The sequence below is a fragment of the Chaetura pelagica genome, unplaced genomic scaffold (assembly GCF_000747805.2).
Source record: "Chaetura pelagica isolate M959 unplaced genomic scaffold, ChaPel_1.0 scaffold45, whole genome shotgun sequence".
Lineage (NCBI taxonomy): Eukaryota > Metazoa > Chordata > Aves > Apodiformes > Apodidae > Chaetura > Chaetura pelagica.
In genome coordinates this window covers 2,822,409-2,840,776 of record NW_009953217.1, presented here as the reverse complement: position 1 = coordinate 2,840,776, position 18,368 = coordinate 2,822,409, and the positions used below count along the sequence as shown (strand labels likewise).

The window sequence follows — 18,368 nt, the reverse complement described above, 5'->3', positions numbered from 1 at the left end:
TCTATTTCACAAAGATAATGCTGGCCCAGAACTTTTATAAAATTATTAGGCAAATTAACTTACCTTCATTACAAGCCAAGTGGGCAAAAAAGGCAATAATTTGTACTGTTTTTCCAAGCCCAGCCTCATCTGCAAGAATGCCATTGAGATTCTTCCTGTACAGCTTTGCTAGCCAATCCAGCCCAATCTTTTGATATTCTCTGAGAGGCCCATACAGCAGAGATGGAGTATTGTATTTTACCTGTAACGGGAATCATTTGATACTTTTTTTCCCCCCCGAGTTAAAATCATGACCATGTCATTAAGCATAATCACTCTGCAGCTCAATAACTAGAATATATTTATTGTCATTTGTTCCTAAAATCTGGGAAATCATGATAAAGCCTTCATTATATAAAAGTAAGCACATACAGTAACAGAAAATAGGGACTCTTACTGTTGTTGTTATCCTAGAGCTGCCTTTGGGCAAGAGCATTTCTGCTGCAGCAGCAACCTCTGCTATGTCTCTCATGTGCTTCTTTGGAGGACTTGATCTGTCTATGCCCTTGTATTGGTCAATGCTAAGAAGGGAGTCAATGAGGACAACTTCCTTCTGAGGACTTTCCCTATCAGAGATGTGGTCTTCCATTTCTAGGAGAGAGAGGGAAAAAAAATACATTGGCATTTAAAATAAACTTAAGTGAATGAGATGGCTAGAATTCAGACAGGGGTCTAAAAGGAGGCCGTTAACTTTTAAGAACAATTCCATGACTTTCAGGCTAATGAAGCTAAGATGAAAACAGGTTAAGCCCAGGACCATGTACTTGTTCTGGACAGTCAGACTAGTTAGGCTAACATGAAAATTTGCTTTTCACAACTTCTAGGGAGGTCCTCTCCCACTACTTAAAACCTATCCTCAAACATAATTCTGCCATCACTTCAGTACATACCAGGTGGCAGCTGGGTAATAATAGCTAGATATGTAGTGAGCTGGGGAATTTGGAAGAGAAAGGCTTTTCTATGGCTCACTTGTTTCTGAGAATCTCACATATCTTTTGACTTTAAGACAGGTAAACACTATTCTCTTTTCATAAAGAAAAAAAAAGTAACTCTTCACAGTCCATTATTCAAAAATACTTAGTAACAACAAGAATAAATCTAGTTTTTCTAATCATAATCCCAAATGCTTAGCAAGGAAGCCACTGTACTTTCCATTCATTCTTGTATATAACATTCTTCTCCACTTAAAAAACATTTTATATGTGATTCACTCAGTATTTGTTTTCCCCCAGCACAAAATGTATTTTAACAGAGACCTGAAGAGCCCATCAACTTATTTCATCTTAGAATTCAGCAAAAATTCCAAACAAAAAGTACTTCACCTTCCTCACTGCTGTCCTCTTCACTGTCAGGCTTCGGCTGGGGCCAGTGAAAATTTTCTGCAAAGGCACCTTCATACATCTTTAGTAAATCTTCCAGAGGCAATTCAGCTGCAGGTCATTAAAGGACACAAGTTTAAAAATATCAAAACTTGTATCAATACCATTGTTTTTAATCTCATTACATTCTTCACAATGGTATAAAGCCAGTTCTCTAATAAGAATTGAAGAGGTAACTACTACGTGGATGATGGCAATATTTATTTAATGACCTCGGTCACAGAGAACACTTGGCTTTACACCAAGGAGTTTGCTCACCCTGCTTGCTTTCTCCTGTATTACAAAACCCACCATAGAAACTGACAGTAGACCACTGGCTGAGGAGCTAGGGGCATCAAATCCAGCCAGGTGGCTGAAAGACAATTCCAGACTTCAAAGTTTCTAAACTGACCTGTATCTCAACCCACTAAGCAGTATCTCCATGATCCCTTGTCTGATCCACTGAGGCAGGAATGTGCATGCTGGCAGTGGCCAGTCCATCAGGAAACATCCTCATTAGGAACTTGGCTGACTGGCGAAGAGTTACAATCCCTCCAACCGGCCAGCTGGCTGCAGCCACTAAGCTGCCAAGCAGACCAAACAAATGGATTTGGAAACTGCATATTAATTGCCAGAGGAGCTTAGCTTACTGGGAAGCTTGCCTCTAAAACTCAGCAAGGTTTTTACCATGATAAGTGAAGTGATCCCTATGGGATACTTTGCATACATCAGGCTCAGCAGAGCAGTCATTGTTATGTTGCTAATGAAAGAGAGCTGCAAGCCAGAGCACTGTCACTAAAAGCTCCTTATCTTCCAAGTATTTATACTCTCCAAGATCAGGGCCCTTTCAGACTTCTCAGATGGGTGGCAAAACCCTTCTGAAATACTCAAGACAGTTGATAATATGTTCAATTTGACACACTTCTGGTTTTAACTATTTATCATGCATTCCTAGAACTTAGGTCGAGAGTCTTGGTGTGACCTTTGGAAGAAATGCAGTGTTTCAGTAAAGAAATACTTTTTCTCAAGCCACCTTATGTGATAACTAGATTAAGTACACAGATTGCTCTGCAAAGTACAGATGTTCATCATCATCCCATAAATTAACTGGTACAACTTTCCACACAGAAAAGAATAGATATGGATTACATATGACTGAACATCTGAATGCATTCAGCTTCTCACCTATAACCCTAGTTACAAACACAGTAACTGCTGTGTGCTTTCATCTGTCTTTCAGAGTCCACCAGAGAACAATCAAGCTACACACCTACCTTCTTTGGCTAGATTAGACAGTTCAGTTTGATGGTTTATGTTTCCTTCTTTAGCTTCTTGTTCTTCAATTGTTTCTTCTTCATCTTCAACTAAAATGAAAACAAATGGTAATCTTGGCATCCAAATTCCATAATAATTCAGGAAGTTTGTAATCATATGTGCACTAGCATAGAATCCTGTAAGTTAGCAGGATTCAGAAAGAATTATATGTATGGAAAACAAGAAAATCTGAGAGCAGCTATACATACTATACATAGAACTCAACAGGTATGTGAAAAGGAGAGAAGCACTTCTGCCTCAGGACAAAAGGCACTCTTGAACTCTTACGTGTTGGTTGACACCAGAAACAGGATATTCTGTAGCTTTAAACTGGGGATTTTCTTTGTCATAAACATGACACAGTTGTCATCACAAGAAAGGAGCTAAAGTAGATGGGTTATGCAGTCTGAAATCCTCAAAAGAAGTTTAAGAAGTTTGAGAAATGAAGGAACGAAGACAGAAAGAATTAAAATCCATCAACAATGATAGCAGTGCTTTTTCAGGGAAAATTTTATTTTCATATTTTTACTGAAGCTCTTTTAAGGAAAATTTACTATTTAATCTCTCTAAGAAATGGATGAAGGTTGGTATTTGGTTTGTGAAAAGCACTGCATCCATGCCATAACAGATTGAAACCCTGTCGTTTCAGGGTTTTACAATACAAATTATGTACTTTGCTACAGATGCACAATTTTGAAAAGTGACCTACCTTCCTCATCAGTCAAAGATGTGCTTGCCTTTCTTTTCCTTCCAGATGACGAACACTGGCATTAAATAATTAAAATATGTAAAATCATAAAAAACTAAGATAGGAAGTTTTATTGTTTGTTTTTTAAAGAAAGCAACAAGTGCCTTGTAATCACAACAGCAATCATTTAGTATCTGTTACCACTTTCCTGGTCACACAAAAAGAGATACTCTGCTCCTGTATTGAAAGGAGTTTGCAATCGGCCACTTCAAGCGTTTGTGGTTCAAATTACTCAGGTCCAGCTGTGGCACAGAGTCACAGTACACTTCTTTCCCTTAAAAAAATACTATTGAGGCACAAAACTTTTACCCAGGTTGCCAAGGGCTGAATTTTCACAACTCAGTAAAAAAATGGATATGGCACAGGCCCACAATTGTTTGCTCTCAGCTGTCCAGCATGCCCTGTCGCCTGGTTTGGTCTGTGCAAATTGGCACTTGCAGGCAGTGCTGGGCCACAGTTTGGCTGGTAACACATGCTAAAGCTTGTTCCTAACAGGAAATTCAGAGGTAGGCATTCTGCTGCTTGGTGAAAATAGAGCATTTCAGGAAGTTGGCATCAGCTGTGCCATGCGAGACAGCTCAGGGCCTCAGAACAATCCCTCGCCCATTTCTTCCCCAGTTGCACAGATGCAGCCAAGGAGTCCCTGCACACATTTTATCTGGGGCAAAAATTGAAGTTTCATTCAGTTTGATCCATCCTGTAACATACATCTACATCTCTCAGCAGATAAATCACAGCTGAACAGCTGAAAACATGCTTTCATGCCCCAGAAGGTTTAACCCTGGTTACAGGAGATAAAACTCCTGCCCAAAATTAAGTCTGGCAATTAATCTGTACATTTTTTTGGTCTTGCAATCTTAGAATGAGTGAGTTAAAGCCAATGAGTAAGTATAAATTCTTCCCTTAAAAAACATGCATCAACCACATTCCACTTGCACATTAAAAGTTGAGGTTCATAACCAGAAAAAATGATATTTGTGCTAGTGACTGTAAGTTTAATTGTCAGTGAGTACACAGAAATCTGCTTATCATCACCGTGTATTTAAGGGAAACACATTTCACATTCATGAAAACTTTTTCACACATGTAGTCACATTTAAACTATTTTGATGGTATTTTTAAGGAACAGGAAGACATACCATTTCACTTTCTTTTTCCAACAAAAGGTCTTCTGCAGGTCTTCCATCCTTCCCTGGAAAATTATACACTTGAGGTATAGTGTTAGTCACTTACCAATTTTATGTCTCTTATGTGAACTTTTAAATTAATTCAGCATAAAGCACAATAAATATCAACAAAATCTAGCACAAAACCATAAAACCACCCCACGACTCATAGTTCAGCTCTGCTGACAATCTATTATTAGCACCTCCCATCTCTATCACCAACAAGATTAAACTCCACTGAGTCATATTATGTAAAACAAGTGCATCAGGAATTATACTGTATTTCTGACAAAGTGGAATACAATTACCTTTCCTTGAAAACCTCTTTAAATTCAAAGCTTTTTTCCTTTTCTCTTGAAATTCAATTTGCAGTTTTATTTCAACGACCTGAAATGTAAATCAAGTCCAATAAAGCACTTGAATTCTATAAACAAATTCCTAAAGATGAGAAAAACAGTACAAGTTGCACAAGTATTAACAAGTCAGTATTTTTTACCTGTTCAATGTTAGACCAGAAGTACTCTATTTCTCTAGCAATTGATGCAGCAATTCTCCTTAGTTTGTTTTGTTCTTCCCTTTTAGCTCGCTCCTCATTAAGTTTCTTCTCTTCATGATAACGAGCCACAGTTCTTACCATCTAAAAGACCACAAGATGCTGAATTAGGTCACCTCAAAAGACACATAATTGTATTTCTTAAGATTATAGTGGTTATCAACAGCCAGATGTTGACCACAGCTTTACACACATAGCACTTACCTCCTGTATTTCTAATTCTTGCCATGTCAGTAAAACAACAGACATGAAACACAGAGGAAGAAAGGAAATGTAAGAACTATAACTAAGCAATCAAGTAGGAAACTTCATTCACTACTCTCTCTCAATACAAAAAAAAAAATAGAAAACAATCTACTGAAATTAGCAGCAAACACACAAGAGAAGTTATTTTCAGACAGCACTTATGGAGACATAGAAATCACACCACAAAATGTCAGAGACCAAATGTAAAACCATTTCAGAAAGAGTGTAGATCCGTGAGTGAAGATCTCCTCTAGTTCAGGAGGTCCCAAAAACATTGACTGCCAGAAGTTTGCAGCACACTGGCAGGGGAAGGATCTCTCCAGATCTGCCCTTCCTGTTTCTCCTGCTCTTTAAAACCTACCATTGGCCACAAACTTCCGATCCAGATTTAAATTATATTCAAAATATAGACTTTCATTTTACAGAGTGATAAACCTATTTCTATACTTTGCTTGTAAGGAAGAGAGTTCTGAGTTTCCATCATTTTGGAATACACAATAGAAAACAACGTGGCAATTTAAACTAATGATGTTGAGTTGCTCTCTTCATTACTTCAAACTGGGCATAAACGTATCAAAAGAAGATACAACATTGCTAGAAACCATAGAAAACTCTTGCTTATTGTAAATAAACAGATTTTACATATTTCAACTCGTAAAACTCCCAATTTTCCTTGCATCACTGACTTAATTATGCGCCCTGTGCTGCTCTGTGCCCCTATGGAAACATGTTTCCACTGCTGTCCTCAGAATTCCATCATTTCATCTTTTTCTGAGATTAAGAAAGAACAACTAGACAGACAACCACACTCTATGGAAGTTATTTACAAAAGTCTGTATTTATGCTTCATTGAGAGAAAATTACTGACTTATGAGACAGGCTTGAAAGCCGTACTGTTTAAACATGACACAGTCAGCACATTGACTGGGTCCTCTAAAGAAGGTATTTGATCTCCAGAGGAATAAAATCGACAAAATCCAAAACTATTCTTATTTGCATTCACAATCAATACATAATCTAGTTTGTTTCCAATTATAAATATCCAAAGCTGGCAGCATGGCTGTTCATTTAAGTAAAAAACTGGTGCCTTGTATGTCCATAATTTCTGTCTGCAGAAGAAATTAATTTAAACAGATAATTTAAACAGCTTCACCCTCAAGCTGATTGATACCAAGATCAATTGTTCAAATGTAAGTCAAAAAAGGTTTTTCAAGTACCTTCTTAGCAGTTGCCATCTTCCACCTTCTCTCTTGGGCAAAATCAGTTGCCATCCACTGCATTTCTTCCAGCAAATAATCCCAGTGAGATTTTGGTCTTGGAGCCTCTTGAAGCTTAGGCAGCCGCCTCAGTGACCACAAACCTTCCTTTCTCAGTTCTGCTATTCGCTGATGGACTTGATTTTCCTTAGAAAGAAGTACAGACAGTTACAATGAAGCTGCAGAATGCACCTAAAATAGCAGCCAAATGGAAAAATAGTATTTGCTCCCACTTATCAAAATAATTGACAGCAAAAAAAGGTTTAAGAGCATGACACATGCATTACAAACATCAAGTCTGAACATTGCATCAATGAAAAAAATTACTACATAAAGAGAATTACAGTAATTCAACCTATATTACAAGAGGTACTTTGTTAAATTACAGGGGGAAAAAAAGGCCCACTGGGCAGCAGAAAACACAAGTTAAAAGACACGTGCAAACTGTAATCAAATAATCTTTTTTTTTTTTTCCATAAATTGATATTGCAGATGTATTTATCCACAGAAGATAAATATATCTTCAATATTAAAACTTGATTTTGTGAACAAACAAGTTCTGTATGATGTTCCTGTTAAATAAGCAAAATGACACTTCCAGTTAGCTACAAAAATAAATAAGGGTGCAGTCACTTTGAATGAGTACACAGAAACAATATAATCAAAAGACAATATGAAGACCAGCAAATTTTCTTCAGCTTCTCTGAATGCCCACAAAAGCAAAACTCAGTATATAAAGCAAACTACAAAAATACCCCCAAAGCCAAACACCCCACACCTCCCTGAAAAATAGACCATTTTCTCAACTCAAACACATCACTCACAGTAATTGTTATCTTGTGTGTTAACTGTTCCTAAGTTTTGGGGAAACCCAAAAAATCTTACCAGTTTTACTTGCTCCGCAAGCTTGTCTTGAGAGTTTTCCTGTGGCACTACTGCTGCATTCTGAGCTGGACTCTGTGTTTTAGGTGCTGCTGCTGTTGCTACTGCTAAGCCTGGGGGCTTTGATGCAATAGGAGACAGGGACTTGTTGGTTGCTGGAGAGGTCCTGTTTGTCTGCACTGGGAATGCAGAAGGTGGTGTTGTGCCTGAGATGGTTGCAGGCACGACGGATGAGGTAGGTGGCAGCGTGTTTGCCGTAAGACGCTGAGAAGTCTGAGCAGGATCTGCAGATGGTCGTGTCAGAGTCACAGTCTGCCCAAGAAACACAGGGTTTACTGATGAGTTTAGGATTCAATGCTTTTTTAGTTTACACTACAGCTGAACATTATGAAGACTTTAATAAAAATTGCCTTTTTATAAGGAAAGGATTTAAATGTCCAGGGGAATTAAAAAACGTTAACGTTTTTCCTATATTTTCAGGAAGACAATGTTCTTTAATAAGGTTTGGAAAAAACATATTTTCACCCCAATAAAACTCATGTACCTGCTGCTGTATTGTAGCTTGTGGCTGTGACACTTGGTTTGGTGTCTGTCCTTGCATATGGATTGCTGGTGGCACCTGCTGTTGCAGGGGTGCTGGAAGTGGAGTGGAAGTCAGAGGAACACTTTGAGGCTGGATCTTCACCTGAATCTGAGGCTGAGCTGGAGATTCCACTATCTGTGGTTGCTGCTGTGGAAGCTGCATTGCAGCTGGGAGAGTTGTCATAGGGACATTGGCAGGTTGCAGCCTCCCTGGCAGCTGGGGTGGAGGTGTGTGCAGACTGGCTGCGTTCTGCACAGGAGGGCCTTTAGATGGGTCATACTGTTGTTGGCTCTGCTTCTGTCCAGTCAGCTGTACAGTCTGAGGAGTGGGAGGCATTCCACCTACAAAGCAAGAAGAAATGCAACACAGATGAAATTAAAACACCCAATGCTCTTTGCAGATAGAAAGAGGAAATCAACTGCAAATGGACTAATTTGTTACTTACTTTGCCACAAGACACCATCACTTGAAAATACCACATCACAATCACAAAATAAATCACCATTACAATAAACAACAAAGTACTACATGCACAGGACTGCAACTAAAATTTGGAGCACAGCAACTATAAAAAAAAAGATGTCATTAAATGGCTTATACTTTAAATTAAAAAAAAAGGAACTAATGGAATTCAACCTCAAATAATAGCATCAATTCTAAATGGCTTTTAGTTCTTAACACATTCACTCTAACACATACTCTAAAGGTTGGCATGACTAATGAATAAAAATTTGTCATGATGTTGTAAATTAGGAAGTTTCCTTTTCATAAATCATTGGCTCAGTTCCAGAATTCTCAGATCAGCCATTTTGCATCAGCACCTGTGACGTATTTCCATGCCCACATGCACCTTTGGAGCCCGTCACTCAGCTCCTTAGACAAACCAGGCATTGCATACCAAGTATTAATTTACATGGAGAAGTGCGTGGTGGGACTAGGATCTCGGAAGGTCAGAAGCCCAAGTTTCTAGTCCCATCACTAACATCTCCTTGTTAAATTAATGTGCAATTGGCATGTGGTGACACAGTACCTTGTGCCGTTGGCATTAGCTGTTGAAGAGGAACTCCTGAAGCCACACCAGGGTGCTGAAAAACCATCCCATGACGGCCCACTTCAATTCGTGGTCTCTTAGACGAATCTGTGATATTCAAATTCCATTTATGGCATGGTATAATGGAATGGGTTCAATTTTACAAAGCAAACCACTACACATGATTCCAACATCAGCTCAGAAAGCTACAACTACTATACATGTGTAGCATTGATGAAGAACATGCTCCAAGTGAAGAGTCCCTCTAACTTCAAGTTGGCCATCTCCAATTTTCTTAGCCAGAACAATCAATCACCCTAACAATGAATCCATGCCTGCCAAATCCAGTCCTATATATTGTGAGTGGAGTGCACACTTCACACAGCACCATTCGCAACAGATAGTCCTAAGGATCTGGCAATTCCCAAGGTGAGGCAAAACTGTATTTCAAGAGTTAAAGAAGAGTGGGCTCCATTAACTGTTTGGAAAAAAAAAAAAAAAGAACCAGAGTGAAATTCTGTCTGTGAAACATACCTGCTGGTGCAAGTGCCTGCTGTCTCTTAAATGCTTCAATTTCTATGGTGTTCACAGTTCCCGTTACTGGAGTCCCTGTATGTGTGGGCTATTGGAAAAAGAAAACAAATCACAGAAGTTCAATCTGCAGATAGTCTAACACCAAGATGTAATTTACAGAGGGATTTGAAGAAGCCCTCACAGAACAAATCCTTCAGAACAGCTGCACAATGAAGAAAGCAAAGATTCATTCAATATCTGCTGGAAAGGTTTAGATGTCCATGATGCACAGATACTCTTCATCCAGTTTAAATTTCGAAACAGTAACTAAGCTGATGAAGTTAATTATATATTAAAAACCCAGAAAAATGGGATGTATACCAAAAATTTTCCCAATATATTTTTTAATAAATGAAAATTTTCACTGATGCATTACCCTTCATTATTTGCATAATGCTGCAATGAAGTCATAATGACATATTCATATAGTATACAGCTGCAAGAAAAAGTTGACATGACAAATATTAAACATTGTGCCTTCATCATGCATAAACTGTATCATAAGTAACAAGACACAAGAAATGAGAGTCAATACATTTGTGAAATGTAATCCTTCTCATGTTGTGTGAAATACCAGTAACACACAAACTAACTCTCATCCTGAAGGCCATTTAAGTTGACTAGAGTCTCCACTACTGCCACTCAGGACAGAGCTCCATGAGAGCTAGCCTTTAAATATTCCAGGAAAATCTTCTAAGACTCAGAAGACGGAATAAAAGAATCTCAGCCATGTTACAAGTTCCAATTTCAGTTTTCTGGGTGCTAGACTTGTACTTGTTTGCACAGCCGGCAAAATGAGCCTCATGAAGAAACTCAGTGAGGACAAACACAATATTGCCATAAGGCTAATTTGACATCAGAGCTCATCAGAAATTACTAGACGTTTTACCTGAGGATAAACATAACACAATTATGAATTAACAAGTCTAGAAGAGCACAGCTGATATTGAGTCATATTTTTAGTTCTTCACCAAATTTAGCCATGCTATATATCCAATATTCTACTGTGAAACCTAATATGAGAAAAATGAGAGCTAACGCAGAATCTCTTGAAGAGATTCTATCAGAAAACATAAACAAGCAGCCTCTACGTCCCAGAAAATTAGCTAATTTAGCACCCAGGTTCTCTAGGAGTAATTTTCTGATGATGAGAGCCTTTGTTGTATCAGTGAACAGGGCTGCATATGATGTGAACATTTATTATGACAGCAGAGCAGTGACAGCAATCTCTCCAAAGAATATTCTACTTTATTCACAGGTCTTTTCTTTTCTGAATTTTAACAGAAATTCTACCAATGTAAAATAAGCCTGTGGAAGTAAACATCAGTCAATGTTGAAATAGCAGCCCCTGTTCTTCATCCAACAGTATTAGTAACCTCAGCCACCATCACCTAAAATGACTGAGTTTCAAGCCCCGCTTATGGAACTGAATCCATCTCATGCTACCCAGGTTCTATCAATAGCTATGAATTAATAACAATCTCTTTGCTGCTGTGAGGGCATTTGTGGCTACTCCAGTGATGCAGCTATAGCCTTGAGATGCAAATTCGGTTTTAAGCATCTCTGACTCATATCCATCCTAATAGTCATGGTTCATTGTCATGTCACACTCGATATGGATTAAGTTTTCAAACGTGTGCCTTCTCATAAGCGTGTTTCAAGTCCAACTGCCAGTCATCATACACTTAGGCATTTAGAGAATTTTCAAAATAAATCACAAAATCTTACTTCCTACAATGCTACCAGATTAATTAACAAGTTCAGCTTTTGTCCTGTTTGCATCAAATGCCTTCTGAGACACGAGTTGAAGACAGCATGTTCTCCAAACTCTGCTTCAAATGCCACTTACATCACCTGCACTCTTACTCTGCATGATTGCATACTCACAGTTTCAGGCTGCATCTCTACTTCAGAATTTTTGACTGACATTTCCTTAAGAACGTGTCTCCCAGCTGTCTGCATTATCACCACATAATTTAGGCCATATGGTTCAAAGAGCAAAGACATTATGTCTTTATATACTGAAGTCATACACCACTAATATTAGACTAAAATTGTCCTAATTTCAATTAAAATAATGTAGTTCTCCGGAGGTCATGATTATGCAGCACGCCCACAATAATCACTCTGAGTGCTGCACTTATGTACTCAAATTTGAATGATGATGCTGATTGAGACACATTATTTCTCTATAAACTGCTACAAAGACAAAGACTGATGGAAAGAGATTATACTTTCTGTTAGCAGCTTGTGCTAAAACCTATTACCACAATTGCACAGTTCTGTAGGCTTTTAGCATGTACATGCTAGTTTCTCTGAAACAGCTCTGAAATGGTGTAATACTTTCAGAAGTACTCCATCACTGGAGTAGCTAGAGATTATCATCCTAATCACTACAATAAATAACCTGATACAATATTACGTATTTTAAACAGCTTCCATGAAGCCTGATTACCTAAAGGAGTCTTCCATGACACATCAGTATTGGCTGTAACAAAGAGCTCTCAGTACAAAGCTCCTTTACTATGCAACTCATTTGTAAAATACCAGTGATCATCCCATTTTTCATACTCGGGACTGTAACCCATTTTACATTTCATTTAACTCTCAATTTTGAAAAAATCTAGATGAAGGCAGTGCAGACTCTACAGCTTCAATGGTACAGCAGAGTAATTCACCAGGTGACACCTGTTATTCAAGTGTTTATAACTGATCTAAACTTCAGTTTCTTCTTCCCAACACTTATGGTAGAGCTAATGTAAAACAGTTATTTTTAAAAAAAAAAGAGTGTCAGTGGGTTATTATTGTTGTTTAAACCATTTCAGGGAAAGCAAATCCAAAACCTTCTTCAGCCATACTCAAAACCTTTAACAGATAAGGAAAAAAAGAAATTTAGAAGAAATCCACAATTACAATGCCACAAGACAAAAGAATCCATATTATCACTATGCAGAATGCACAAATGAACCAAATGCATTAGGGAAACAAAAGACAAACAAACTAAAGTGAAACATTCAAGCTGAAAGTTAATGAAATAAGCCAGCAACCTGGAGACAAAGATTTAACTTCCTCAAGGTTTCATTAATATTGATGCATTTGAAGATTGCAAAGGGTTTTGTTTTGTTTTGTTTAGATGATAAGGGATGGGCTCTTGGGAAAATTCTAATTCATCTAAGAAATATCAAATCTGAATGAAGAAAAAAAATCTGGGATGAAACTACATTTTAGAACCATTGAAAAGTACCTGAAATGGTTGCTGCTGGGATGAAAAAGCAGCAGAAACATTTGGAGGAAGCTGGGTTGCTATAGCGACAGGAGTACCAGTCTGCCCATCCTTTCCTGTCACAATCTTTACCTGAGAGAAATATTTTGGGAAAAAAAAAAAAAGGAGAATCATTTTCTTTTTAAAAGTTTTTCTTGTGTTTTGTTTTTTTTTTTAACTGCTCAACACACTCATTTTTTTACTGATGGTACCTCAGTGAAGAGGGGATTATAACTACGCGACCATCAGGATGGCTGAGTTTGAACACAGGCCATTTTTTTAAGAGTTCTGTCTCAATTTTACTAGCAGAACAAACAATGGCCTTGACTATTCATAGTGACTTCTCGTCACTGGAAACCTTTTCTTAAATCCATTTCACATAAAAGTGTGCTTTAAATTTAATGATTGCTGCTCCTAAAGGACAACATATTAGCATGACAGACAGTTTGAACTTAAGAGAGCTCCAACATTTATTTAAGCAATGAGCACAGCCACCATTCGCTCTCCCCTTGAATTCCCAAAGTGATCAACCTTTCCAGGCAAAGGATGAAGTGCATTGCTTTAGCAGAAAGTGATAAAGAGGGGGAGGGGGAAATAAAAGAGAAGAAGACAAAAAAAAATACAAAGAAAGAACATACTCAAAGGATGTATTAATCTTTCCAAAGGAGTCATCATTTGATAACAAGTAAAGACTTGCTGTTGCAATTTGCAAAATTCTCCAGTGGTTAAATGGACAAGTAACTTTCACAAACACCAGACAATCCATCATGAGAGGCAGTGAAGTACAGCAAACTCCAAACCCCAAAGCCCGAGGCTTAGAGCCTCCAGTGACATAAACTGTTGTAATGTCACTGACTCCAATGAACACCCACTAAAAATCTCTCACGATGTGCATACCGTAGTTAAAAATACCTGTTATTTCAGCTGACAAACACGCAACCCAACAAGAACACCTAAACAATTTGACAAAATACAAACCAGATGAAAAAAAATTGAAATTGAACATCCATTGTCAGTAACTTATAACAAGCTAGCTTTTATGTTGATATATAAATACATTTTTCCTTCAAAATTATCAAAAACTATCACAAGCAGAAATATGTTTCCTCTTCAAGAAGTTTAGACCACAAAGCAATGAACAAATTAAACTTCAGCTGCCATAACTCCCCACAAGTTCCAACTGAAGATATGATCACTAATGATTCACACCTAAGAGAGCCCTCAATTTTCACTAGAGACGCTGATATCTAAAGGGTATTTCAAAGCAATGAGTTTCTTCCCCTAACAGGTTTAGTTTGGTTCTTTACAAACTGGCAGCTATATACCCATATATATATTTATAAATTTTAAAAGGTATTTATGAGTGCCAAGTGCTGTATTTATGAGCACCACCAGCTAGTTATATCTACCCTGCTGCTACCCAGAGCAATCTGATCTAGCGGGAGCTGTTCCTGTCCATGCACAGGGGTTGGAACTGGATGATCTTTAAGGTCCCTTCCAACCCAAACCATTCTGTGATTCTATGAACCTCTTGCAGGTAGGTGCTGCAGAAGGCAGGCTCTGCTCCAGCACCCACAGGTTGAGTGCTACACAAATGGGTAAAAAGGTGCAGGAAAAGTCACACAGCATCTCTCCATGGCACGCTTATTTCAAGTCCTTTGTCATCAATTAACAGTGAATTCAAGTTAGTAATTTTAAACCTTTGCATTAATAACAAAGTTAACTTGCTAATGGCCAGTCTGTAAGTACTACCTGTTCAACGAATCAGACAGCAATACATACACAGAGCTCTAAGACAGCCTAAGTAACCTGATTCATCACTGTAGACCCATATATATATGTTATGATTGGCATGTTCTGAGTAATTAGATTAATTCAGTTTTTTTGTTGCCACAGCAACAATGAATGTCAGTAACACCTATGGTTACAAGTGACACGAGTCAAACAAAGGTTAGTATCTTATAAGACCTTTTACTCATTCCTTTTTGGTTTGTGTAAGTTTAGTAACTGAAATTTACAATCTACAATTCCTAGTCATACTCATTCTGATAGCTTGAAACAGCTTCCACACCAATATAATCTTTATGTGTCTGCTGGTTAAGTATTGACTAGGACAGTGAATGCCCCTTTCACTTCTCTGTTCTTTTGAACACATACATCTAATAGCACACTCAAAACAACCTCTTGAATCACACTGCCTAGCAGAACTGCAGCCTTTCAGACCAACTATCTAAAGAAAAATTGCTGTACTTCATCACAAAATAATTATTTTTCAAGTACTGTCACAGTCTCTAATACTTCACACTCCAGGTGCTATAACTGCACAGAATCACACAGAATCACTGGAGTTGGAAAGGACCTCTAGGGATCATCTAGTCCAACTCCCCTGCCAAAGCAGGATTGCCTAGAGCACATTACAGAGGACCGCAGAGAAGGAGACTCCACAACCCTCTGGGCAGCCTGTTCCTGTGCCTTCTCACCGTCCCCGTAAAGAAGTTTCCCTCCCGTTCAGATGGAACCTCCTGTGTTTCAGTTTACACCCACTGCCCCTTGTCCTGTTCCTGGGCACTACTGAAAAGAGCCTGACTCCATCCTCCTTACACTTGCCTCTTAAATATTTATAGACATTAATAAGGTCTCCTCTCAGCCTTCTCTCCTCCAGGCTAAAAAGTCCTAGCTCTCTCAACCTTTCCTCATCTATTATTTTACCGCAAAACATTAACCAACAGATTTCTTACCTCATCATTGATGACCTCAGATTGTTCTTCCTCTTCTTCCTCCTCCAGATCCAAGTCATTTTGCCTCAGGTATGCTTGCAGTGGAACACAATGCTTCTTCTTAAAAGCCAAAAAGTCCATCATATTCCCTTGAAGATGTTGCAGGAAAAACAGTTCAATCAAACACTCCTTAAAAGTTTCCTTAAGAATTTCCATCTGCTTGTGGTGATGATCCAAACATTGTTTTCTCATTTGAGCAGTCTCTTGGTTGGCAGGAGGAATCTCCTCCAATTTTTTAGGTTGTTTTTTCACTGTCGTATTAACGGTAGGAGTAAGAGGAAGACTTGAGAGCCCCTGTGGCACGGTGGCCCGTGAAGGACTTGTGGGTGGAGGTGGTGATGTCATTCCAAATGCACTAGGTCCTCCAACTCCTGCTATCAATCCAGCAGAAGTCCTCTCATATCCAATGGGTCTACCCAGCTGCTGTCCCTGCAGCACTTGCTGCTGCTGTTGCATAAGTTGCCCTTGGATAATATTGCTGATTTGGGGTGGCAAGCTGGTAGTCGTAATGTGGCCTGGGCTAGTCAAAGACTGCATATTTGCTCCACTAGCTACAGGACTCTGAGGACCAAGATGATGAATGGTGCCACCAGACTGTGAATGAGGTTGTGAAAGCCTGCGTTCCCTTACCGTGGCAGGTGTCCCAGAAGACGGAAGCTGTACTTGGGCAGTAGCTCCTTGAGCAATCTGTGCAATTCCGGGTCCCTCTTGATACACGAAGTGTCCACCATTTGAAGGACTCAAGCTGATCTGTCTCACAAGCACACTAGCATCTACAAATCCTCTAGTGGGGCTCTGGCTGCACATACCCAAGCCAGGGCCTGGAGTGCCTGCCCGAACATTTGGCAGGGTCTGCACTGGCACAGGGTTAGGCTGTGTAGGGCTCTGAGACTGGACTTGCTGAGGCAGCGGGGACGTGACTTGAATATAGGAGGGGGATCCATGCTCAAAGCGCCGCTGCTGGGGACTGAACTGAAAACTTGGGGATGTTGGGTTTGGGATCGGCAACGGGGTAAGTGTTATCTGCTGGTTTCCTGAAGCCACCGGTCCCACATTTTGCAGTGTGATGTTCACATTCTGCCCAGCTACTGGACTTCGACTCATGATAAATTGCTGTATTTGGTAACTGGGGGACTGGGGTGCAGACGGACTTGCAGAAGGTGCAAAAGAAGCTGCAGGGGACTGGGGTAAATTTGCCTGTTGCTCTTCTCCCTCACTGCCCGTGAAGGACCTGGACCTCTGGAGCTGGCGCTGGGCATTCTGAGGACCATTACCATGGTGCATTCTCACTGTTCTAGGTTTTTTTACACTGCACTCTAAAGAAACACATAAAAACAGAATTTCAGGGAAGGTAAAAATATTTAACTATTTCGTTACTACCCAAAAGACTATCTTCTAGTAAGAACTTGCCTTTCCTGTCTTTGCAGTTACTTAAAAATGCTTTACATCCTCAGTCAAGTCATCCAAACCCCTCAGTAACACAAAAGCTCACTTAAATCCCTCATGTATTTCCCTAACTAACAAAGAACTATTGTATAGCTTTACAAATTACACATTCCTCTTGGCTAGTCAGAATGACTTGAAATAATTAAAAAACCAAACCAAAAACAACCCACCACCTTTTCTATGGACCTTCCAGAATCATCAGTGTCCAATATCAAAAGTATCTACTCTTTTTCGGGTTCATTATTCCCAGTGTTTTGGTGCTTTTAACAATTCAGTATTCCCAAAAACACAACAGCTGCTTAAAACATTCAGTAGGTTTCTTCAACAACAATAACTAAAAATATAAACATGGACACACACTGTTCTAGCTGCTGAAGAAAAAACATATCACGAAAAATTACCCCACCAAGTCATACAGATCTTTGAAAACTTATTGTACCTGATACTTAACTCTGCCTTGTCTTTACTTCACCACACCGGCCCCTTAAGGAGATGCAAACTAACCCAAATCTGCATTTCATTTGAAATGCTGTTTATTGAGCCAAGCTACCCAGAAATTCAAAACAATGTTTAAGGTTTTTTATTTCAACCAGCGACCAAAACAAACGAATCCCACCGACACGCACCGACCGGTGGGTTCGGGGGTCCCAGACCGGCAGCAGCAAAAGAAAAACGAAACCTGAATTGTTGTGTTGTTGGTTGGATGTTTTTTTTTTTAATTCAAGCTCTCGTATTTTGAAAACAACAAGTTCCGGGTTTGGTTTTTCAGGCCGAGCACACGTACAAGCCCGTGTCCCTGCTCCCAACTCCGCAGCTGTTCCCAGAGGCAGCCCCGGGGAGGGAAGAGGGAAGAGGGAAGAGGGAAGGGGGAAGGGAAGCTGCTCCAGCCCTGGGATGCAGATTCTCGCCGCTCCACGCGCGGGAAGAGGCGCGGGAGGGGGAGCGGGCAGGTCCCACGCGTGCTGTGACAGGAGCTGCCCGGGAGAAACACGGGCAGCCTGGGCAGGTTTCGTCCCTCCCGCTCTGCGGAGTCGGACCTTGCGGGACATCAGCCCTCGGTAAAGCGGGACGGGGGGAAAAAATCCACTCCTTAAAGGCACCTTTTCCAACAGATTTAATAACAGCGCGACGCTCC

General features: G+C 39.5%; 1 protein-coding gene across 1 annotated transcript in view; it reads right to left on the bottom strand.

Moving 5' to 3' along the window:
• EP400 (E1A binding protein p400) overlaps positions 1 to 17,071 on the bottom strand; it is a 45,255-nt gene extending 28,184 nt beyond the window's left edge. The window contains exons 1-14 of the mRNA XM_009997641.1: positions 15,749 to 17,071; positions 9,710 to 9,797; positions 9,176 to 9,283; positions 8,107 to 8,486; positions 7,566 to 7,874; positions 6,642 to 6,827; positions 5,122 to 5,262; positions 4,934 to 5,012; positions 4,599 to 4,651; positions 3,421 to 3,475; positions 2,672 to 2,761; positions 1,362 to 1,469; positions 437 to 630; positions 64 to 241 (exon numbers count right to left, since the gene is read on the bottom strand). Of these exons, the coding sequence (XP_009995943.1) occupies positions 64 to 241; positions 437 to 630; positions 1,362 to 1,469; positions 2,672 to 2,761; positions 3,421 to 3,475; positions 4,599 to 4,651; positions 4,934 to 5,012; positions 5,122 to 5,262; positions 6,642 to 6,827; positions 7,566 to 7,874; positions 8,107 to 8,486; positions 9,176 to 9,283; positions 9,710 to 9,797; positions 15,749 to 17,071 (3,292 nt within the window). The remainder of the gene's footprint in view (positions 1 to 63; positions 242 to 436; positions 631 to 1,361; positions 1,470 to 2,671; positions 2,762 to 3,420; positions 3,476 to 4,598; positions 4,652 to 4,933; positions 5,013 to 5,121; positions 5,263 to 6,641; positions 6,828 to 7,565; positions 7,875 to 8,106; positions 8,487 to 9,175; positions 9,284 to 9,709; positions 9,798 to 15,748) is intronic.
• Between the last annotated feature and the right edge of the window lie 1,297 nt (positions 17,072 to 18,368).